The sequence below is a fragment of the Mytilus edulis genome, chromosome 14, assembly GCF_963676685.1.
Source record: "Mytilus edulis chromosome 14, xbMytEdul2.2, whole genome shotgun sequence".
Classification (NCBI taxonomy): Eukaryota; Metazoa; Mollusca; class Bivalvia; order Mytilida; family Mytilidae; genus Mytilus; species Mytilus edulis.
Window position 1 is genome coordinate 7,538,165 of NC_092357.1, and position 25,704 is coordinate 7,563,868.

At 32.7% G+C, this 25,704-nt stretch overlaps 1 protein-coding gene and 1 long non-coding RNA gene across 2 annotated transcripts; one reads left to right on the top strand and one right to left on the bottom strand.

The window, feature by feature from the left end:
- The first annotated feature begins 2,762 nt into the window (after nt 1–2,762).
- Nucleotides 2,763–5,925, top strand: LOC139504519 (uncharacterized). Its single transcript, XR_011659248.1, has 3 exons — nt 2,763–2,834; nt 4,679–4,709; nt 5,221–5,925. It is a non-coding gene; the product is annotated as an uncharacterized lncRNA (long non-coding RNA).
- Nucleotides 5,926–7,440: 1,515 nt separating this feature from the next.
- On the bottom strand, nt 7,441–21,385 carry LOC139503951 (chitinase-3-like protein 1). The gene is made up of 8 exons (XM_071293993.1): nt 21,030–21,385; nt 20,221–20,291; nt 18,373–18,812; nt 17,362–17,492; nt 16,108–16,231; nt 11,747–11,932; nt 9,894–10,004; nt 7,441–8,457 (listed from the first exon to the last, which is right to left on the bottom strand). The coding sequence occupies exons 2-8, from the start codon at nt 20,276–20,278 to the stop codon at nt 7,897–7,899; spliced, it is 1,611 nt and encodes a 536-aa protein (XP_071150094.1). The 5' UTR covers nt 20,279–20,291; nt 21,030–21,385; the 3' UTR covers nt 7,441–7,896.
- Between the last annotated feature and the right edge of the window lie 4,319 nt (nt 21,386–25,704).

Genomic DNA, 25,704 nt, shown 5'->3' on the forward strand with positions numbered 1-25,704 from the left:
AAGGATTACAGGTTTTACCCACTCTTATTTGGATGTTTCCATTGGTTTCAATTGATTCTCAATTTGATTGATTGTTTTATTTTCCATTTTTTTTTAAATAATTGTCTGAGACCCCATCAATTATTTTTCGAAATTTAATAAACTAATTTTTAAAGCATGTAATTAAATTATGATAACCTTGAAAATAACGGTGGTTGTGAGTTTCTTTTGTTGTTCAGTATATGTTTACTTTCAGAGGTAACAGTTACATAGACAATAATCCAATATTATTCAACCAAAATCGTGATAATATTTGTTTCTAGTCTTACATAAAACCAAAGCTGTCTATATTTAAGGATATGGAAAGGGTTAACAGGAAAGAGAATACAGTGGTAAATGTACAAAAATTACCAACCATAAAAAAAACAAATAAAGAAAAAAAGGGTAAATAAAAAATAGGGATTAATGGGGTTGTAGACTATAAAGAGTAGAGAAAAATTATCCAAAATATTATTGAAAACAGAAATGAAAGACCTCTATCTAGAGCCTCATATCTCTCAATGTCACATCACTTATGTACAAATTCTTCTGTTCCGATATTTTGACATGCGTGATCGACATTTATTATGTTCTACTTCCCACAACGTTGCCAGTGAAAGGCACAAATACTTGTTTCATTTGTTTTATGTTGCACTAACTAAAACGAAGGTTTAACTCGCCATTATCTTAGAAAAATGCCTGTACCAAGTTAGAAATATGACAGTTGTGTACCATTCGTTCTAATTGTTGATAATGTTACTTTTGAATTTTACAGTTTTTATGGACTTTCTTGTTTTAAGTTAACTTTGGAGTTCGGTGTTTATGTTATACTGTTTCATCATTATTCCGTTGTGAAAATACGGATTTGTCTTCGGATTTTTTTTTAAAGAAGGGCATAGACTATGAAAGCTTATTTGGGTCATTCTATGCTCTAGAAAAAAAAATATAACTCGTGGCCACGAATAAGATTTTTTTTCTAGAGCATAGAATGGCCCAAATAAGCTTTCATACATACACAGATAATAAGGGTATTAACACCTTTAAAATGCCATTTTTTTCTAAAGCTACTATCGTTTCTAAGTACTTATACATCCCTGGGTATCAATTTTTTATGTGTTAGAGTTCCTGGTGGGGATAAAACCAGAAAAGCGCTTCGGTCAAAGGAACTGTAAAGTGCCGCGCGTTACGGAGCCTCTATGATGTCATTCAAAATAAGTGTTTTCGTGTTTGGGATATAATTTAAACTGGCACACACCATCTCACAAGCTTACATTCAAGCTCGTGCGCACGACTTTCAATCTCTTGGTCACGACTTTAAAACGTTTGCAAACGACTTAAAGTATCGTGCGCACAATCTGAAACCTAGTGTACACTTCTTTCAAATCGGAATATTACTTTCGAGATAGTGCACACGACAAACTAAAACTCGAGTGCACAGCCATATAGCGTTGAACAAATGTATCAAACGTTTGATGAAGAATTTTGCATTGTTTATTCCGACAATTATCAACAGGATTATGTCGTCTGACACCCAAACCCTTCAATGTTCATAACTACCCTCTTACATGTACTTTGAGGGGGGATAGGACCTTTATCGGGACTCCGGGATCGGGTGTTTTTAAGCTCGAGATTTCGGGATTGACCCTTTCGGGATCCGGGAATTCTTCCTTCGAATTTCGGGACCTCGGGATTTCGTGTTTTTTAAGTCCGGGATTTCGGGATCTCGTGTTTTTAAGCCCGGGATTTCGGGATCAGGACCCGTCCTACCCTCCCTCTACTTTACCTTGCTAACAATACATTGTTTGTTTATTTAATGCTAATCTGAGTAAACTGCATGCATCTTAGGACCCCCTCCCCCCCCTCTTTGAGCATATTGACTAAAACCATTTTTGTTTTTAAATATTACTACAGGTTACTCAAGTTAATGAGCTATTTATTTTCATAAAGGCACTTGCTACGGTTACATGGAAATGTAAAAATAGTATAAGAAGGTATTGTTACATTGGAGATTAATTGCCGGAATTCAGGGTTGGGTAAGGAACTGATTAATTACGAATGTAATTTGGGTCTACGGTTACATTGCGTTATTGTTACATTAACGCACTGCAATGTACGATGGGACAAGTAATAATAGAATAAAACTTTAAAACTTTTATTTGATAATTACAATATTGCATACTTTTTTATTATGTTTTAATTTTTTTTTCAATGACAGTTTCTACAAAGTCATTATATGTTATTTTGGAGCATGTTTTAATCAGACGCATTTCTGGTTCCTTGTTCAACCCTGCATTCCGGCCGGCACTTAGTCGCTAATGTAACAATAATGTAAAAACTTTTGTTATATTTTCATTAACCGTAGCCAGTGCCTTTCATAAAACTGATACCATAAGACGTGGAAATGTGTGAAGTTTAATTGTTTATTTGGTCACATAATTTGTAGTTTAAGATAATAAATTCAGAGGCGGATTTAGGGGGGCCAGGGAGGGGCGAGGAAAAAATTGGTTGCTTATATAGGGAATCATTGAAGCGTGTCTGGAGCGGGCTCCTCTTAGGTCAGTCAGTGGGCCCCCACTTATGAAAATTTCTGGATCCGCCACTGAAATTAATGAAATTATGGGTACTTCCCTTCATGTATGTCGAACGGATCAAATGAATAATAAGGAAATTTTAAGTTGTGTTTTCTAATCTTAGTAAAAAGCTACATTGTAACTTTAAGTAAATACTTTATACATACGCGGATATTTAAACTGTCCTTCTCCGTATACACGATTATATAAGAATTTTAACGAGGAAGTTAATTAAGTATAAACAAGGTAATAATTTATTTTCTTACATTTCCTTCAAAATATTCATGTTCTGGATATACTAGCAAAGGAAAGGCATTATTTCAGTATTATTTTCAACCTTATAAGAAGATATCTGGTTATAAAGTCCTATCTGGCAGCAATCATATTACAGTACTTTCGTACTGTCTGAAACTAGTTTCATTTTGGGACGGAATGTAAGTAGTGCCACAAAAAGTGCAATAATCTATCAAAATAAATATATCCTACATTCAGACTTGAATGACAGGTGGATTGAGAACAACAAACAAGTACTCATTTAAATTGATGAGATACATGTATCCAGGGGCGGATCCAGCCATTTTCAAAAGGGGGGTTCCTAACCCAGGACAAAAGGGGGGGTTCCAATTCACGTCCCCATTCAAATGCATTGATCGTCCAAAAAAAAATGGGGGTTCCAACCCCCGGAACCCCCCCCCCCCCTTCTGGATCCGCGCCTGTGTATCTATACTACTAAAGAAAGACCTGATTTCATTGCAACTCCTCTTTAGGGAATGGTCATTATTTATCAGCTGAGGGGGTCGGTTCAAAATTTTGATATACAATTTTATGTTGGGACACCACCCCCCCCCCCCCCCCCGCCCCCCATTATTTTATAAAACTACATAATGATCCTCCTTAAGAACATAATTTTAAAAAGTTTGACCCCCTCCCTAAAAAAAAAATATCCCCAGTTGTGTTGATGTTATGATTACAAGCTACATAGTTATCGGCTTTTAGAAACTCTGAGTATAACAAACAGCTTTTCTTCTTGTTTTTTGTTTCTCAAAAAGGAATATCTAACACGTGCATTTAGAAAAATATCAAAAAAAAAGAAAATTGTATATTCCAATTATTTATTAATTTATTCTAATGCAACCTATAATTCTACAAATTTTATCAGTAAACCGGTAGATAAACTTTCAATACTGACTGTTACTTTAATCCCAATCAATCACATTTCATCTCAAGAATCACCTCAAAATGATTTAAACACTATCATGACTATAGAACGTTAATTATGCATGTCCAGAAACCTTTCCAACTCACTGTTTCCTGTGCTCAAAACTAGGGAGAAATGTTGCATACAGTTGCACCAACCCCCTCAGCTGATAAATAATGACTGTTCCCTAAAATCATATCATAGATGTACATATATATGATCATACGAAGTCGGAAATATTTATGATATGACGTTAAAATGTAATTGTTTTGCATTTCCTAAATTTGTTTTTGAAAAAAATCTGTTTACTACAGAGGACTACAGAAAACGACATTTTTGTTTTAGAAACTAGCCAAATTCGTAGACCTTTATTGATCCTACTCAATCTAGTCTTATACGCTTTCGCGCATGCTCAGTCGACGTACTGCCCCCGAAATTTAAAAACTCTTTGTTTCAACACTTGCCAAATGTTACCACGATTTCGTAGGCATCTTCAAGAAAATGTATTCATAGACGTTAATTGTGATTAAAATAGTTCTGTGCAATTGCGGGTCAACAATTACCTCAATGGTTAGTTGTGTACAAACAATGAAATTTCACATAGTTTTCACAATTCTAAACGGTAAAATTCTACATAATTGATTCAGAATACTAGCTATTGTTTTTAGATATTAGGTAAATATAAATTATGTGTATAATTTATATTTACTTTCAATCAACATCTTAAGCCCATATTATTTTTTTTTTAACAATGTGCATGTTGAAGGCCGTACGGTGACCTATAGTTGTTAATGTCTGTGTCATTTTGATCTTTTGTGTATAGTTGTCTCATTGGCAATCATACCACATCTTCTTTTTTATATGGTCGTACATATTCTATTTTATATTACAGATTTTCTTCAGTTGAGTCAATATGGAAGAAGGTAAGATCAGAATTATCTATAGGTATAAAATAAGGAGATATGGTAGGATTGCCATAGACACACCAAAGCCTTCAACAATGGGCAAAACTCATAATATATGGTCACTTCAAACAGTCGCATTATTTCACAAACATAGTTTTAACGAATGGACTCAACAGTGAATACTGACGATGATTAAAATGTTTTGATATTTCAACTTATTTTTAAGCTATAAAAAAAAGTACAGAAAAAACTGGGGTGGATTATATTTGTCAGTTTTTGTGGGCTTCCTCTTTTTGAATTTTTCTGTTTAAAAGTATAGTATGTTTGTTTTACTTTTTTGTGGTAATGATACATGCCTTCAAAATTAAGTATACTGAAATTGTGTTGACAGATTAATTACCAAAAGAGAATGAACCAAGAAAAGTCATATCTTAAAAGCAAAGTGAGGAAGCGGGACCAGTATTAAAATCAGTTTGGTAGTATAATTAACTTTTTTAGGACCGTGTCATCTATCTTTTTCTTATTTTAGAGACTCCTGAATTGATACTGGATTTCATATCAAGCAAACTGGGAACCAGTGATATAAAATTTCTCGGAATACATCTTGGTGTCGATAGCAACGACCTTGACACCATTTCCTGTGACTACAAAAATACTCACGAGGTTAAATTTCAGACCTTATGGAAATGGTACAGTAAAACTGACTCTTCGAGTTATCTCGGAAATTTAACATCCGCTTTAATTACAATAGAAAACAGACTTGCAGCAGACGAGCTCAATTCTTTTGATGTAAAACAGCTTTATTTCAAAGGAGAGATACCATTTCCTGATAAGCGTATTTCTGACAAGGATCTAGATTTTTTGTCTGCGCATGTTGTTACAGATTATCAAAGAATTGCAAGATATTTAGGAACGCGACAGGACAAATTACATACATATCGTGAGAAACGAATAAAAGACCAATCGCTGCGATGCTTGAAAGACTGTAATAAGTTGAATGCGATTTCGAGAAAGAGTATTTGTAATGCATTGAACTACGCTGAGCGCCAGAATCTTGTGCACCAACTGGTGAAATCGTGGAACACCAATTAATGTTGGGGTTCTTTTATTTTTGACCTTGAGACAATTGCTTTTTTAACGATTAAATGGACGAATTATAAGAGCATTATGATATAAATATTAACATTTATGTCCTGATAGATACTTGGTTTAGATGATGGCTCGTATCAATGTATGTTGCATTGTCTTTATTGTTGTTACACTCAATGTTTCTGTTATTTCGCTGTTTTGTTCTTATATATGATGCATTTCCATCGGTTTTAGTGTGAAGCCGAATATGTTTTCTCTCTATCGATTTATGACTTTTGAACAGGTCATACTACTGTTGCCTTTATTCGAAGCTAAGACATGTTGACATATATATATGTGGTTTAATTTTCGGGGTACGAAGTTAAATTAGCATTTCCCGAAATCCTTTCGTGGTGCGGCACCTCGTAGAAAAAAATACCCTTTTTTAACACAATAAGTTCTTTGGAAATTTAATAATTCGAATACATATACAAGCTCCATAGTTTTATAAATTTATACTATGGTCCTCTACTTGCCATATCACCACAAATTGTTAAAAGTAAATAACAAAAATACTGAACTCCGAGGAAAAATTCAAAAACGGAAAGTCACTAATCAAACGGCAGAATCAAATAATAAAATAAATCAAACGTATGGACAACAACTATCATATTCCTGACTTGGTACAGGCATTCTCAAATGTAGAAAATGGTGGATTGAACCTGGTTTCGAGCGCTTAACCTCTCACTTGTATGACAGTCGCATCAAATTCAATTTTATTTAAGCTCGTTCACTTGTTAAAAAAAATTAAATGTCCGATATCACTACTCATTACACATATTTTTTTTTCTTATTTACGCACAACTTTTGTATTCCTAAATTTGAGGCGTAAAAGGAATATTTTCCTTTCTGATTGTTGGTGGTGCTGTTTGGTGCCCTATTATTGATTTTATCTACAATTCGAACTCTGGTCCCATTGTCGATCATGTCTACTTATTTTGATAATACTGATATTTCGGTTCACCGATATTTGTAGCTTGTCTTATCTCTTCAAACTTTGTAGACGTTTTGGATTTTAAATCATGTCCTCGATCATAACTGAAATAATGTGATATGATTGCAAATGAGACAACTCTCCACAAGAGTCATATAGTATGTTAATGATCTATAAACATTCTTTTGTTTTGGCAACGTCATTGTACCTTGTAAGAGATCATAAAGTTATTGTACAAACATTGTTTAATACATGCAAAATCTTCGATAAGAAGGAAATAAAGTTAATATATAGTATTCCAAAAATCCGCATATCAATATCAAATAATTACACACAGATACAAGCAAATTGTAATTCATAATTTCGTAGTTAATAAAACAAGATCAAGTGTATTAATCATCTCATTTATACCAACATTTTTTCGAAGGCATGATGAGAGGAAAGAACAAAAAACAAATATGAAGTGGCCTGATTTGTTTTAAAAGTGGTCCGAATTGTCTAAAAAAAAAAGTGGTCAAAGGTGTCTTTAAATTGGCCCGAATTGTCTTTAAATATGTTCAAGTTGTTTTAATTCTATTGTTAAAACATTTCAACCCGGAACGTATGCTGTCACTAATGGAAGCTGTCCAAAAAGACTGCCTTCAAACTTTGTTGGCCTTTTAGTTATACATGACTAAAATGCATGAAGAATTTATATGGTATATATTTGAAATATTGAAACATTACAAAATTATAAAGGGATTTGAATGTGAAAAGCAACAAAACAATACTTAAAAAGATTCGGGCAATTATGTAAACAAAATCAGTATTACTTGTTGACCAGTTCACATTTGCTTGCTGTTAACAGTTGAGATTTAAAGTTTCCATGAGAAAATAACGTCTTTTATGTTTTTGATACAGAACTGAAACACGATTTCATTTGTTGATTGTTGGTTACTTAACGTCTATCATTGGTTGATTGTTGGATACTTAACGTCTATGATTGGTTGATTGCTGGATACTTAACGTCTATGATTGGTTGATTGCGGGATACTTAACGTCTATGATTGGTTGATTGCGGGATACTTAACGTCTATGATTGGTTGATTGTTGGATATTTAACGTCTATGATTGCATTTGCCCATTGTTTCCCTTTAGGAAAAATTAATCTCCACCACAGACAAACATTGAAGTAATAATCATCGTCAACCATAAAACATTACAAATTTTAGACTGTGATGCTTCATTTATATTATACACTATAAACGCGGGTCTGCGTGTTGTTCGGATTGTGGTGGTAATAAATTCTGTTGTTGTTGCTTCAGTAGTTACATGTGTTGTTTCTGTTGTTGCAGCAGTTGATACATATGTTGGTTCTGTTCTTGTATTCTGAGATTCGGTTGAGTTGTCTAAGCTAGTTACGTTCATCTTTGCTACTATTTCCTGTGAATTGCTTGGTTTTTTAGTTGGTGCTTTCGTAGTTCGCGCTATCGTTGTTGGCGCTATCGTAGTGGTCTTGATGGTAGTTGGTGCTTTCGTAGTTCGTGCTATCGTAGTGGTCTTTATCGTAGTCTGCGCTTTAGTAAAACTTGTATTAGATGCAGCATCTTTTATTGCGTTCAATAAAGGGAATTTTTTCTGTCCGCAATGCTTACCAGAAAAATCATCGAGATCATATGTCCAAAACATTATACCTCCTAATCCCATTGCTTTGGCGTATTTAACCTAGAAGATAAATTCAAAAATATATAACAATTTTTAATTATAATCACAAATGATGCTAAATACACCTTATCGCTATTTGTCTGCCATTACCGGACATCACAAAGGTTCCCGTAAAATTTTGACGTCATAATAGAAAAAATCTGACGCCACAATGGAAAAATGATTGTTGTATGACGTCAAAAGTTAAGTAGGACAGATTCTCGGGTAAAGCGGGAATTGCAATAAGGTGTATACTTTTAAAATTATTCGTCATAATAAATGTCTTATTTCAGTTTCAGGAAACCGGTTTGAAGATTCACTTCACAAAATGTTTTTACGTTTATCATTTTGGATATCCTTTCCAGTTTATTCTTTTCCGGGTTTTTTTCAGCTACTTAGATTTTTTTGTTTATGCATCAGTTTTCATTTTCTGTTTTCTTGTCTATTTAGGTACAAAAGGGATGTTCATGATCACGCCTAACATCGTATATTAGTTTGCCATAGATCATCAAACTTCGAGATTTTTTGTGTGTTCGTTGTTCTATGTATGTTTGCGCCTTTTTTGAGGAATTTTGTGTTGTGGTGTGGTTTGCTGTAGTTAGGTATAGGAAGATGTGGTGTGGTTTGCTGTAGTTAGGTATAGGAAGATGTGGTGTGGTTTGCTGTAGTTAGGTATAGGAAGATGTGGTGTGGTTTGCTGTAGTTAGGTATAGGAAGATGTGGTGTGGTTTGCTGTAGTTAGGTATAGGAAGATGTGGTGTGGTTTGCTGTAGTTAGGTATAGGAAGATGTGGTATGAGTACCAATCAGACAACTATCCATCCAAATAACAATTTATAAAAGTAAGAAATTATAGGTCAAGGTACGGCCTTGCTGTAGTGTCCATTATGCAGACACATGTAACTCCTATAATTATGAACAACAATAGTATCTCTGATTCGTATGCTTAGTTTTTATTGGATATTTGTTTCTTAAATATCTACTCAAATATTCCTTTTGCAGTATTTTATGTGTTCACTTTACGATACATGGAATAATTGCACATTGTTTTGGGGCAGGATCTGCTTACCCTTCCGGAGCACCTGAGATCATCCCTAGTTTTTGGTGGGGTTCGTGTTGTTTATTCTTTAGTTTTCTATGTTGTGTCGTGTGTACTATTATTTGGGTTTTTTTTCTATTTCAGCCATGGCGTTGTCAGTTTATTTTCGATTTATGAGTTTGCCTGTCCCTCTGGTATCTTTCGTCCCTCTTTTGATGATTTTAATATCCGGCAACACCTATAACTGTTCCAAATGAAATATTTAGGATAAAAACCATTATTTTATCAATTTGGAGATGACGACCTAAACATTCGGCTAAACTGTACTTTTAAAGACGTCATTAGTAAAACTTATCTCTAGTTGGTATTACAAAAACCACTTATCAATATAAACTTAGACAATAAAAATAGGTGTTTACTTTTTCTATCATACTTCTCTTGGTATTATATGCAAACCACTGGTTACCAGAATATGCATAAGTATATTTCTGCTCATCGTCCCATATTCCACTAAGTCTTTTGTCACATAACTGTAAAATAGACCGTGAGATAAAGCAAAGTATTATCGATCTATCAATAAATATTAATCCAATAGTCACTACACATTTGCTTTGTCAGACATATATAAGATATAAAAAAAATTATTGTACTATTTATAATCTTCTCTCTTGATCCAATCTCAAAAATTTTTTATAAATTTTAATCTTTCGGCTTTAAGTGTCAAACGGTATTTCTCGGAAATAAAACCTTCCTTATATTTGCATGTGTATTTATAGACACCAAGATCTTAATATACCAAATCAATACACGGCACTTGTTTTCTTACAGGGCACTATATTATTAGATTGTGAAGCTAGAATTGACAATACGTTCAAGAGTATATTCCATCGATTGATGCTGACGTGACCGATGTAGAATATAGGTCCGCTATTCTGCATAGTACACGCAAAATAGATTTATATCGATCGACACGTATACGGCTCAAATAAAAAAAAAAAAAGGAGAAGCCCCCAGTAAGGGCCGATTTTGGCCTCTTATTTCAGGTTCATCTAATGAAAGATTTTTGACCCTTTTTAAACGCTTTAGTATTTTATTTCAGTTGATTCAATTAGTTTATGGGAAAGATTTTAACTTATTTGGTCATTAAAAACTCTCCGATTAAAGTTTTAATATGAAAAATCTATCTAATATGACAAAACCTGTCACTTTTTAGATGTTTTTTTTATGTCAAAAATGAAGGTTCATCCTCAATCTTTATATATGTTATGTATTATCATTACATACAACTTACTTTTCAATATTAAGAATGAACACAAATGTGGCCACTTTCATTTAAGACAGAAACTGTCAAAAATTTAACTAAAATGCTAGAATTGTGAAGATTTCAGTAATTTAGCATGACTTAATGATGCTAGTACCCGATATATGTGCATTGTATTGTGAAAAACAGACCATATCTGATTGCAGAAGAATTCTTCTTTCCAATAAATAACTTAAATAAAAATAAGAATGGAAATGGGGAATGTGTCAAAGAGACAACAACCCGACCATAGAAAAAAACAACAGCAGAAGGTCACCAACAGGTCTTCAATGTAGCGAGAAATTCCCGCACCCGGAGGGGTCCAGTTTACATTCTAACAATTTTGTAAAACTGTTTTATTTTTGGGCCATAAAGGGGTCTTACTGAATCTACTCCTTTAATGATGAACTCAGTAAATTTTATAGAGTGGATAACAAGTAAGATTCACAAAAATTCAAAAAGGAAAGTCCCTAATTAAATGGCAAAAGCAAGAGCTCAAACACATCAAACGAATGGATAACAACTGTCATATTCCTGACTTGGTCCGACCATACATTTTCTTATGTAAATGATGCTGTATTGGACGTTGTTTTATAGCTAGCTAAATCTTTCTCTTGCATGACATTTGTATAAAAGACCTTTTTATTGACAACGATGTGTGAACAAAACAAACAGAAATAACAGGTAAAAAATGTCAAAAGTTAGGCATGTTAGGATACAGCAGTCAGCCTTGTGTTATAATCTTGATCACTATAAAAACGAACAAATGTGTACCAAGGAGGCTTGAAAAGGAATATGGACGAAGCACATTAGCAACAATGGAAGAAAAGAAAGAAAAAATTCCCATAGAACAATAACACAATGACGGAATGTACTTGAATGAGTATATATGAGTTTGTGTTGAACTGTATGCGGTATAACATGTGAATGGTTGCTAAAATTAACAGTAATATTCTAACAAGGATTAATTACCTCAGAATAAGACAACTGGCCCCTCATTTTCCTTACTGGACCTACAATAGTGCTGTTTATCACTGGTGCTCCAATGTTATGATTAGATGAACTTTTCAGTGTTAAAGCTAAAGCTGTTGCCGTGGTTCCCATCACTAACTTTTCTGGTGGTGCTCCTTTTTTCATCCAGTACTGTATAGTCCAGTTCTAAGTAAAAAAATTGTAAAAACCAATGTACTTCGTTTTAAATGCATATATATATTTATATATATATATATATTATATTTATATACAACTCGTCTAAACATCAACCCAACAATGTTAGATCTGTAAATTTGCTTTCGCAAATTTTTGGTTCTTCCCTCGCCGGGATTCGAACCCATGCTACTGTGATATCGTGACACCAAATCGCCTGCACTGCAGCCGTCCCGCTAGACCACACGACCACCTGGGCTCTCAATTAAAAGAGCTTTCGGTGGGCATGTGTTACCTTTCCACGTCAGTTTTAATCTAGCGGCGTACTACAGTACATGATATATAAGGCATGAAGATGTTATTGTTACAGATCAGCTAAATTATCTATAGTAAAGAATCCTACAAATTAATGTAAGATACAGTCACAGAAAATAATTATATTCATAAGTACGTCTGAGTCAGTGACAACCCTACAACAGATGTATCCATCGGATCGCCATCAATGATGGTGATACATGGCTGTGTACATAATGTATATACAACTCGTCTAAACATCAACCCAACAATGTTAGATCTGTAAATTTGCTTTCGCAAATTTTTGGTTCTTCCCTCGCCGGGATTCGAACCCATGCTACTGTGATATCGTGACACCAAATCGCCTGCACTGCAGCCGTCCCGCTAGACCACACGACCACCTGGGCTCTCAATTAAAAGAGCTTTCGTTGGGCATGTGTTACCTTTCCACGTCAGTTTTAATCTAGCGGCGTACTACAGTACATGATATATAAGGCATGAAGATGTTATTGTTACAGATCAGCTAAATTATCTATAGTAAAGGATCCTACAAATTAATGTAAGATACAGTCACAGAAAATAATTATATTCATAAGTACGTCTGAGTCAGTGACAACCCTACAACAGATGTATCCATCGGATCGCCATCAATGATGGTGATTTATATATATATATATATATATATATATTCAAAAAATGTAGTCATGCTATTAATGGTATAAAACAGCAGATGTGGTATGATTGCCAATGAAACAACTCTCCACAGGAGACCGAAAGACACAGAAATTAACAACTCTATGCTCTTATTGAGTACACTTTTAAATGTCTTAACTTGTGTCTGTTTTATCTGATAATCGATATAGAGTTTTTTTTATCAAAGAGTTGAACTTTAATATATTTAAAACATATATCAAAACCATATATTGAACCTTCAATTATTGTATAGATAGAGAAATAAATCACAGTTAAATTGAATTAATTAAACTGAAGCAATTTATACGTTACATTTTGAAGGAAGAAATTTACAAGTGCCAATTCTCACCTAATCGCCTTTTTTATATGTATCTATTTAAAAGAAAAAATACTGAACTCTGAGAAATACTCAAAAAGGAAAGTCAATAGTCAAATGGCAGTATAAAAGCCCAAACACACCAAACGAATAGACAAGAACTGTAATTTCCGGACTTACTATTTTTCCTTTTAAAAACTTTCTGTTCCTGTTTCAAAAAGCCGATAAAACAATAATCATTTACAGAAGCATTCTTCAAACATTTTATCATTTTATTACTGTGCGTATTGCTTTGTTTTTCTTTTTTCTACACAGGGCAAGGGTTGAGATCTTACAAAAGATTTTTAACCCCGCCGCAATTTTGCGCCAGTCCAAGTTGCCTTTGTAAGTCTTGTTTTGTATTTAAGTTAAGTTCATATATATGTCTTAGAGTTTATTATGACGTCCATTTTCACTGGTCTAGTAAACCATTTGATTTAGAAGCCAGCTGAAAAACCACCTCCGGGTGCGGGAATATTTTGCTATGTATTGGGGGCCTTCGGCTGTTTACTGCACTTTAGTGGGGTTGTTGACTGGCATTTTCAAGAAAGTATAGTTTGACTTTCCGTTGATAATCGTTTCTTGACATTGCGTTGTCACTATGCTAGTTTAAAAATTCCTTACATATTCTCGGTCTCTGATACCCCTTCGGAGCACCTGGCGGGGTTCCTTTTGCTTAGTCGTCAGTTCTCTGTGTTGTGTTTTGTGTAGTATTATTTGTTTGTTTGGGGTTTTTTTTTTTTTTTTTCAGCCATTGCGTTGTCAGTTTATTTTCGATCAATGAGTTTGACTGTCCCTCTGGTATCTTTCGCCCCTCTTTCGTAAGCGATATTATTTCAAACGTTTTATATACATATATCTTTCTTTGGTATGCATATACTCAGTTGGGACCATCATATAACATCATATAACATAATATCAAACGATTCGTAGACTGTTTATGTCGCTACTTTAATCCTTCGGTAAACAGCGTCATACAATAAATCAATATGCAGTTTTTAAATTCATTACAAGTTTCTTTATATCTGACAACGAGGAAGTGGCATGTTGGCCTTGGTTTGGTTATATAGTTAGACAATTAAAGAACAGTTACTAATAGAAATACTTTTGAAAGATTTGATTATAGTTAACATAATTGATAAATGAATGCCAATAATAATTAAAAACCAATTCTTCAGAGAACAATTGAAGGTATTTCAACCTCGATAATAAGAATGAAATTGATTGGTTAATGCAGTAGACTTAACAAGCAAAAATTCAAAATTCATAACATGACCTTGACCTTTGACCTTGACCTCAATTTCCTTCAAATGGACCAACGACTTCATAAGAAAAGACTGTCGAAGGTCAAGGTCAGGCTATCCATTTTGAATTTTGGTTGTTATCGTTATTCAAAAGAAACTGTTACAGTTAAAGATATGATGTGTTCGCCAAATAACTGTTTACAATAAGGCGCAACTTCAACCTATGTCAGTCAAAGTGTTTTGGTAACCCTTATAGGAGTTTTCCCCCCTTATGTATTTGAAACCATTATTTCTCCACAACCATACAAGTAATTGACCTCGGGCCTTCCGATTTGAGTTCACTGACCTATGACCTTGAAATTGAGACAAGGTCGAAGGTCAATTTGACGTTCTTGATTTTGACCTTTGCTTAAAATTCTTACATGTTCATTAGAAAACAATTAAGTCTACTGCATTAACCAATCAATTTCATACCAAAGAAAGATATATGTATATAAAACGTTTGAAATAATATCGCTCTACGACGTTTACCGTATGAATTTATCCAACATATCGCCTATCTCAAATTTTCAAAGGGAAATAACTCCCATTAGATGTCTTCCGATCACTCCAGTCAAAATATAACAAAAACATTCTTTAGAGTAGACGAACAATTTGGTGAAAATAGTTTGTTTAAATCTTTTACCGTTTTAGAGATATAGCAATAAAAAAAGGGAACAGGGGGAGATAACTCCTATAAGAATAAGTGATCGGTCACACATGGTGAGTTTGAAACCCCCATTACTGTACAACTTGTAAAACAAAAAAGCATCTCAGACGGCAGAAAAAGAAAAAATAATCAGAAGAAAAACAAAAGGTCTTTCCACGAAAAGTGAAAAGATTAGGATGTATATAAAAACATGATAGTCCACCAGCAGAGGTATCGACACGGTATTTTAAAAATATCAAAATAACATGTTATAAAATTCATGCAATGGGCTTGTCTGGATTTACCTTAAACAGGAACGTTCAACGCCGAATGAGATGTAGCAAATATTAAGAAGCAATTTACGTATTAAAAAGAATATGTGCCGTATTTTTTGTGCAATCACTTGAATATTGAACTGATAATTTGCTATGTAACAACACTATGCCAAGATTTGTATATAAAAAAGGGGCGAAGATACCAGAGGTACAGTCAAAATATCAGTACAACAAACTAAGAATTATAGTTGAGATCTGAATACTCTGCTCTGGTACAGTCAAACTATCAGTACAACAAACTAAGAATTATAGTTGAGATCTGAATACTCTGCTCTGGTACAGTCAAACTATCAGTACAACAAACTAAGAATTATAGTTGAAATCTGAATACTCTGCTCTGGTACAGTCAAACTATCAGTACAACAAACTAGAAATTATAGTTGAGATCTGAATACTCTGCTCTGGTACAGTCAAACTATCAGTACAACACACTAAGAATTATAGTTCAGATCTAAAAAATCTCTGAAAACATAAGGTCTGTAAAACCTGACACTGAACAATAAGAACTGTGAGAGGCGATACTTTAATATGATGAGAACATATGCCATGTTGTACGACCTTAACTTGTATTAACTTACTTGCGACAATTCAGGACTATAGGTCGGATCTGATAATCTTGAGAATAGAGAACCTGTAAATCCTGATACTTTACTCCAAGTACCAAAATAGTCATACGCCATAACGTTGATAAAATCTACGTATCTGTAAAAAGAAACTTATTTGTGTTAGACATGTTAGAGTCTGTCTCTTCATGGACTAAATGAAATAATGAAATTACATATTCAATAATTAATAATAGAACATGAAATTATGTTTGCAATTTTTTCATCTTATGTCTATAACAAATATTTGTAGCAATGTCTACTTAAGTTTTCTACTGTTTCGACAAATTTTAAGTTATTTTGCAAAATTCAATAATAATATGTTTTCTTTGAAAAGGTCATGGCATATTTCTAAAATGAGTGTGTGTGTTACGTTATCCAGGTTTATGAATATTGTACTTCAAGCTTGATCCCTACAAATAGAAGGCCTTTCTGGTTTAGTGGTACCGTGCACACATTAGCCCGAGAGGTGGTTGATTCGATCCTGGTAGGGTCCTATCAAAGTCAAAATCTTTAATAAGGTATGTGTTGCTTATCCGTTGTCTAGACAGGATTGAAGAGTAAAGACTGGTCAATTCACAAAGAAAGAGTCCAGCTCGATTAGTTACACATCTTCTTGTGGAGTGTTACTAATTTTGCCTTTATTACACTTTAAGTGACACAATTTTGTATTTATATTCTTGTAATGGTTAGAAAAGAAATCATATTATACCGTTATAAACTTAATCCCAAGTTTTAATTGTACTTTGTTTTAACCAAGTCTGGAATATGGCAATTTTTGTCAAATAGCATCTATGGATGTTGCATTGTGATTTGTTTTTGTTATATTTCAGTGCTTCTATTGTTCTGTTGTTTTCCTTTTATAGTTGATTTGTTTCCCTCGTTTTTAGTTTGTAACCAAGATCTGTTTCTCTCAATCTATTAATATGTTAAAAAACCAATGCAATGCATTATTATATAGGTCAATAAAAACTTAAGAATATGCATTGTATGCATACAAAAAAGTGTGCTTAGGGAAACCCCTCATTCAAGACTTTTTTATTTAGTCCATATGTTGACAGTCTTGTCTTCCCTTTCTTATCTTCTTATTTGATACTAGTAACTTTGCACATATTACTGTAAGCGTTGTTTGGTATTAGTAACACTGTATTTCTATGGTACATTTTCATGGACTTAAGAATAGTTTGAGGTTACCTTTATTTTCCTTCCCATAAGTGCGTAAATACATACTTGACAATTTCTGTAACATTGTAGGATTCGTCAATGTTGGTTTCTCCTGCAGCCCCTGCTATAGAAAGTACCAATCTTGACTTGTTCTTTGTTCTGATTGCTTTGTCATTTTCAAACTCCAAACGCATTGCCTATATACGGTTTAAAAATAATTAGATATAAGAAGATGTGGTATAAGTGCTAATGAGAGAACTCTCCATCCCAGTCACAATTTGTAAAAGAAAAAGCATTATAGGTCAAAGTATGGTCTTTAACACGTAACCTTGGCTGACACCGAACAGTAAGCTATAAAAGGCTTACAAAAATGACAAGTATAAAAGCATTCAAACGGGAAAACAAACGGTATAATCTATACAAAAAACGAGAAACACTTATCAAGAAACGACAACTTATGAACATCAGATTCCAGACTTAAGACAGGTTCAAACAAATGCAGCTGGTTTAAATGTTTTTATAGGTACCAAACCTCCATCCTTATCTTAAACAATAGTGTAACATCATAACATAAAAAGACACACTATAAAAAATCAAATGAAATGGCGTAACTCAATCAAAAGACATATTAACACTAGTGAACATACACTAAACAATATTTTTTTTTATCTATGATACAATGTTAATACAAAATCAATAAAATAAGAGGTGCATAAATGAAGACAACAGTAGTATAGTCTCTTTATAACGGAAAAGCATTGCTTTGTGTGAACAATATTACTGTGTTAAAAACCATACTGACTTAACAGAAAATAAACCAAAAGATAAAAATGATGGACTATTTCTTCGAAAACATTAGTATTCAGATAGTAATAATATACAAACAATATAAAATCACAACGGCAGATGATAAACAAAACAATCATCAATAGTTAATTTCCTTTAAAAGTCATAATTTTACAAGTAAATTGATTAAAAAAATTACAAATGTTAACTTTTCTAAAATAACATATTAACAGTATTACAAGTTATGCCAATGGGGAAAACTTCATGCTTATAAAATTATAATTGTTTTACCTTTAATAATTCTGTAAACTTGTCCTTAAATGCTCCAGGATATTCCCAATCAATATCAAAGCCATCAAAATTCCTGTCACGTAAATAGATACGACAATTTTGAGCAAATGTTTTTCGTCGTTCGGGTGTCTCCGCTACATTATGTAAAGCTTCCGACGACGTTGCACCACCAATGGAAAGCAGTGTTACTAATTTCGGATTTGTTTGTTTCATATTTGTAAAATCGTAAAGTTTTCCTGCCGCTTTAGAATACGCGAGCCCATTGTCATCATCAACTTGCAGTCTTTCCAGTCGAAGCTTATCTGTATTAACTTTAGCAAATGCAAATACGGCATGTGTACACAGAAACGGATCAATGTCTTTGATGTAAAATCTGCCTGATGTTACTTGAAGCTGGTTTGACCATGTTGTGTAATAACAAACTCTCTTGAAATCAGAACCTGAAAAGGATAATAAAAAGTAAAATCACAAAAATAATGAATTCGAGGATAATTCAAAAAGGAAAGTCCTTCATCAAATGGCAAAATAAAAAGCTCAAATACATCAAACGAATATATAACAACTGTCATATCCCTTATTTTGTATAGGCATTTTCTGATTTAGAATATGTTGGACACTTATATGACAGTCGCATCACATTCCATTATATTGAAGACGATGCGTGAACAAAAGAAGCAGACACAATAGGTAAAAAGGTCAAAAATAGTGGTACAGCAGTAGTTCTTTTTCATCTTTGTAGATGGGTCTTTGTTGGCCAACTTTTCCAGTGACAATTATACCTTGTTTTCATAATGATCATGTTTCGTTTCATCCAAATATAGACATATCACACACTTGGTAGGGTTGCACATTTAGGAAACACAAATAAGAATATAAAAATGAAATAAATTATTATATTGATGAAATATAAAAAAATAAATTAAGAATGAATAGCTGCGCTCGCCAGAAATTTTACCACTTTGGATAACCAGAATTATATTTTCATTGACCCACTTTCGATTGTAATTATATTGATAGAATATATTCGAGACTTCATTTTACCTGTTCTATAGACTATTTGTTTAAAGTTGTATGTGTATATTATGGTCATACATATTTCACTGATTAAACATAATCTATAATTCTACAAAACATATATATTTTGACATGCTTTAAAAATGTATTTTCCATGCGGAAAGATGTTACTCTACTGACACCATGATCATTCGTCTCTTTTTATCATTTTCTTTATATTTGTTTGGTTATGGTTTTGTTTTCTTCAACATTTTTGGCTAGTAGAATTTAAGAAACCATCCAGCTTTCTGCGACTTAATAGAATCTGTAAACAATATCACAATGAAAAGTCAGGAATCTGATGTTCAGTAGTTGTTTTTGTTCATAAGTGTTTATCGTTTCTCGTTTGTTATGAAGATTAGATCATTGGTTTTCCCTTTTGAATGGTTTTACACAGTAAAGTAATTTCTGGGGCCCTTTATAGCTTGCTTTTAGTTGTATGCCAATGCTCCGTGTTGAAGACCGTACCTTGACCTATAATAGTTTACTTTTATAAATTGTGACTTGGATGGAGAGTTGTCTCTTTGGCACTCATATCACACCTTCTTATATCTATTGTATAATCCTTAAATCACTTATCCGGCTCATTACAGTCAAACCTGTATGTAAAGGTCACTATTGGAATAACAGTCAACTGACTTTATAGACAGATGAACCTTTAAAATGATGTAAAAAATGAATGGGAACAAAAAGATCATGACATATATAGCAAGACATTGTTGTAAAGGCGTGGTGATATTTATAACATGTTTGACTTCTAGTAGGTTTGACTATAATTCCATTTGAGACACTTACCATTTGAGTATCTCACAAAAAGTAACACCAATATTGACATAATGGCCTTTGTCTCCATATCTTGTGAATCCCTATTCAAAGTAAAGAGAAAAATATTTTTAGATATTGAAATCATCTCCATGTTTTGATACATTCAAAGATGAATACAACATTTGTATTTAATCATGAGAAAAAAAGACATTCTTAAATATTGAAATGTTGACTTCCGTCTCCGTGTCGTGTTAAACCTCTTAGAATGATAGCCTCTGTCTTCATATCTTGTGATTAAGTGATGGGATAAAACGATTTCTTTTTAAATAAAGAAATTCTTTGAATTATTTGCGTAGGTACGTGACGCTTGCTCTATTAAATATACATTAAATAATGAATTTGTAAAATCAACAAATTACCTAAAATATTCTGTTATTCTACATTTTACAAAACTTGAAAATATATTTACAAAGTATTATACTTCAAATAAAATATACCTCACAGAAAATGAAAACAATGAAATAGGTGCATTTGCACATAATTTTGGTCAAGACATTTGCATATCGATTTGACTACCTCACTCAAGATTATAATTTTTGAAAATGAAAGGTTTTGTTGTTCATCAATGATGATATTAATTCAACTGACCATTGCCCGTCAGTTTTCTATATAGTGTATACAATTTAGAAAAAATATATATATAACAGTTTTAGGCTAGATTTTACATGATCTTAACATTACAAACTAGTAACCATTCATTGTATATGAAATCTAAAGTGACAAATTATTTTACAAAATGGCTTTCAAAACTACAAGAAAAAACAGATAATACTGCCTACCTTATAAGCTATTGGTATTTCTCCTTGTCACGTTTCTTCCGTCTTTTTAATTTGTAAAAAAATAACTTGTACGTTGTTTCTCTGTGCTGTTTGTTAATTTCTCCGCCCTACTAATTTATAAAAAAAGACTCGTAGGGTTGTTTCTCTGTGCTGTTTTTTAATCTCTCCGCCCTTCTAATTTATAAAATACTCGTAGTGCTGTTTCATTGTGCTGTTATGTCTCCGCCTTTCTATATCCGCATGAGAAAATGATTAAGAGAGCAAATAATTATAAATTCCGTGCAATACTTTAGATCAATCCCAAAATGAATGTATATTTAGTTATGTCATTCTCAAACTATAAACATCGGATGAAAGTAAAATTGTCTATCTCTTTATCTACATGACAACTCTATTATTTAGAGGTTTATTGAAGGATAAGTAACAGATATCAACTATCAATAATTGCTTGATACAATTTTTTTTAATAAGTTTACATTAAAATATTTTGAAAAGATTTATCACTTTTGGCGCTTTTTTAAATGATTTTCATTTTAGAGATCAGTTATTTTGCTTTGTCATGTCGTAAAAAAGGGTGAAAGTATAATAATCTTGAATTCGGATTACGTAGTAACTTGGGTGTGTAAAGAGTGTTTTAATCATCTGTTGTAGACATAACCCTTACAACTATAAATAAATATTCGAATAGAGATAATGTCCATAAAAGCCAATAAAGTATCAGTATTAGAATTTTTGTGATTCTATATTCTACCCGGTAGTGCAGTAACAAATGTAAGAGTGTAAAACATATCAGTATGACTTCCTTATAAGGTCATTGATTACTGTATGTTTGTAATCGGTAACATCAAACATTAGCTTATAATATATATATATGGTTCAAATAATTATTTCAATTATAGATGTTTCTGTTATATTCTAAATCATTGAATTGACGAAAAGGGGACAATTAGAGTGCTTAAAAAAGGTTGTTTGTGTGTCTGTCTCAGTCAAGAAATTCGTCAGTGATATGTGAAGTTCGTTGGTGAAACAGTTATTTGTGTTATATTGATTTCAATGATATTACAATGTTGAACGCTGTATCCCCATTTTTTACGATTTTACCTTTTATTAAGTCTTTGTATTGATCACATATTGCTGTCGATATGAGAGCAATTATATGCGACTGTCATACAAGAGAAAGGTTTGACTAGCTTTAAAATCCGGCTTAATCATCATTTTCTACGTAAGACAATACCTGTACCACGACAGTTGTTTTCCATTCGTGTGGTATGTTCAAGGTTTATATTTTGTCATTTATAAAGGATTTTCCGTTTTGAATTTCCCTTTAGATTTCGGTATTCAAATCATTTTATTTTGTTTATCTTTTTATTTTGCTTTACTGATATTTGTCTGATACATTGGACTTTATATTTGACTTGCTGTGTATGGATAGACACTGTTGTCCTTTATTTTTCGGCAAATCAATATATTAAGTATTGTTTCAGGTATTTAATCTTTATACAAAAGAAGATGTGGTATGATTGCCAATGAGACAACTATCCACAAAAGACCAAAATGACACAAACATTAACAATTATAGGTCACCGTACGGCCTTCAACAATGAGCAAAGCCCATACCGCATATAGGCAGCTATAAAAGGCCCCGATAAGACAATGTAATACAATTCAAGTGAGAAAACTAACACATCACATCAACAGTTCACAATATACAAACTGAATAGTGGTTCAAGTTTCGGAGACACGTGCTAGTATCGATTGGGTAACGGTATTAAAAATTGCAGCGTTTTGTTTTAAACTTGTGATACTGTTATCTGGTTTGAGGCGTGTATTTATTTGAACAGTCAATATATAACAACATGAATAAGACGTATCTTATAACGTATCGATATATTTTGAGTTTCTTGTTTTTACTTCACAGTTATTCGTTAAACGATAAAATATTATTCCCCCGATTATAAATACCGTACTAACCGTTCGTCGAAATATAAACTGTCATTAGAAGATTAAAAGTAATAACTGTTAATAGTGATATTTAAGTAAACTATACTTAAAGGTTTTGCGGAATTTTATCTGCAACTTGATATAATTTTACTATTGTTGAAGTTACCCTTTTTCTATTCTATATTTCTTTACTTCTATTTTTATCTTATTTAAATAAAGGCAACAGTAGTATACCGCTGTTCAAACTCAAAAATCCATGGACAAAAAACAAAATCGGGGTAACAAACTTGCAGACTTGCAAAATATCAAAACGCCATATAAATTTCTATTCTGCCGGAGCCGGTAAAATAGCCACTGTCTATTTTAAAAATCTCAGGATAAATATTTTAGAAATTTGATATAATAAGGATACAAATACTTAAACATATTTAAAATAATATTCCGAACTTTGCCATAAAATTGATTTCAATTCATTTGCCGTAGCATTTTCTGAAAATATACATGTCACATTTGCGACGAACACCGTTTTAGCATTCTTCGAATTTACAATATATAGCCTAAATAAAAACGAAAAACTACAATTCTTTTATGATAATATTTAAATTTAGTGTTTTTATCTTAATATTTTCTCTTCTTTAACGTGTTTAATTTTTTTTAAACATTGCTAAATAATTGATATAAATATTGATCTTTTGAACTTGAATATTTCTTATTTTCATGGCACAGTTATAATTAAATGAAACGAAACTAAGATTTTGTAATTTGTGCTAGTTCATCATGTATATGTGAGAGGTTTCGCAAGGTATAAAACCAAGTTTGATCCACCATTTCCTACATGAGAAAATACATATACCCAGTCAGGAGTATGACAGTTGTAATCCATTCTTTTGATTTTGCCATTTAATTAGAGACTTTCTTTGTGGAATTTTCCTCGGAGTTCGTTATTTTAGTGATTTTACTTTTTATCTTAAAATAGATATGTTATAAGTTATTTGTAGAATTGAATATCGAATGATACTACCTTCAGTCTTATGTAGATGAAACGCACTTCTGATGTATAACATTACAATCCTGGTATCTCTTATAATTATTTACACCACTAGGTGGATGCAGCTGCTGGTGGACGTTTCGTTCCCGAGGGTATCACAAGCCCAGTAGTCAGCTTTTTGGTGTTGACATAAATATCAATAATATGGTCATTTTTTCTAAATTTCCGTATACAAAACTTAAATTGTTTTAATAGAATTCATAGAAAAACTAAGGATTTTTGTATCCCAGGAATAGATTGCGTTTGGCTTTATAACGCGCGTCTTCTATATTAAATTATAATCCTGGTGCCTTTGATTACTATTTACACGGTACCACTAGGTCGATGCCACTGCTAGTGGACGTTTTGTCCTCGAAGGTATCACCAGCCCAGTAGTAAGCAATATGGTGTTGACTTGAATATCAATTGTCATTTGTTTTAGAAATGTCCTGTTACCTTTGATAATTATTGATAAGAACTCTTGCATTACATCAAAACTAACTAACTCGAGTTGATATCAATATTTTAATTTTAGTAAGACGCACGTTTCGTTTTCAAATGTCTCTTCAGTGACGCTCGATTCAAAAAAGATAAAAAGGCCAATAAACATGAATTGATGATTGTGGACCAAATATTCCGTAATACTTAAACAAATACCGTGATATCAAAATCTTGCTCCTTTTACATGTTTTAACAATAAATATCTGGGATGTTAATTGTTTTAATTTTTTAACTTGATGTTTTCTGTAGTCTCGAGAGATATACTAATATATTTTGGAGAGGTTTACATATATCAGTATTGAAATTATTTCAGTAAGGTTAAAACGGGGGCACATGAAGCATGCTTATTTGTATCTTCGCCAAAGGGTTCATTTTTCTTAACATAGCTTCAGTAGCAATATACCACCGACTTCTTCTGAATAAGGGATATACATTTCTCAACTTATTCGGTATTTAAGAGCATGCAGCAACTATCTAGACTTTGTAAAATGTTACCAGGGTTTGAGCAGAAAGTTGATGAACCAGGGGTATGTCAAATAAAATGGAGAATAGAAATGGGTAATATGTCAAAGAGAAAACAACACGACCAAAGAACAGATAAACACTGAAGGCCACCAATGAGTCTTCAACTTGTTTAGTGATAATGGACGTCACACTAAACTCCAAAAGATATATTCTCGTCTTTTTTCTAAAACAAAGTTCATTGGAAGGTACTAAGAACTTGTTGATAAACATTTCGCATCAACTCCACAAATAATCCACGATGGTCATGAAATATATATTTTAGGTATTGGCATTGTTAATCATATTAATTACTAGTACGTGAAATAGTATCCTTTTTTTGTCTTTTTGTTCTATGATTATTTTTGCATTCTTGTTTTTAAGTTTGCTAATATGCTTTGTTGCATGCCTTATTGTGTTTCTTGGTTGCAAATGACGTGGCTCTGTACTATTTAAATACATCTGGTCCATGTGTTATTAATCTATAATAATTTCTGTATTCTTGTCTTTTGTTTTTGCTTATGTGCTTTGTGTGGGTGCCTTTTTGTGTTTCTTTCTTGTATGTCACGTGGCTCTGTTCTTAAACATCCCGTCATTGTGTTAGCTATAAAACCAGGTTTACTCCACCATTTTCTACATACGACAATTGCTGTACCAAGTCAGGAATATCATAGATGTTGTTCATTGTCTGTTGTGTTTGAGCTT

Bases quoted from the DNA above. Each gene is read 5' to 3' on its own strand.
- LOC139503951 (XM_071293993.1), bottom strand. From the start codon at position 20,278: ATGGAGACAAAGGCCATTATGTCAATATTGGTGTTACTTTTTGTGAGA. The intron at 10,005-11,746 runs GTAATTAATCCT...TCTATTTTACAG, and splicing joins GCCAGTTGTCTTATTCTGAG to TTATGTGACAAAAGACTTAG. The intron at 8,458-9,893 runs GTAAACACCTAT...TTTATCTTCTAG, and splicing joins AGAGAAGTATGATAGAAAAA to GTTAAATACGCCAAAGCAAT.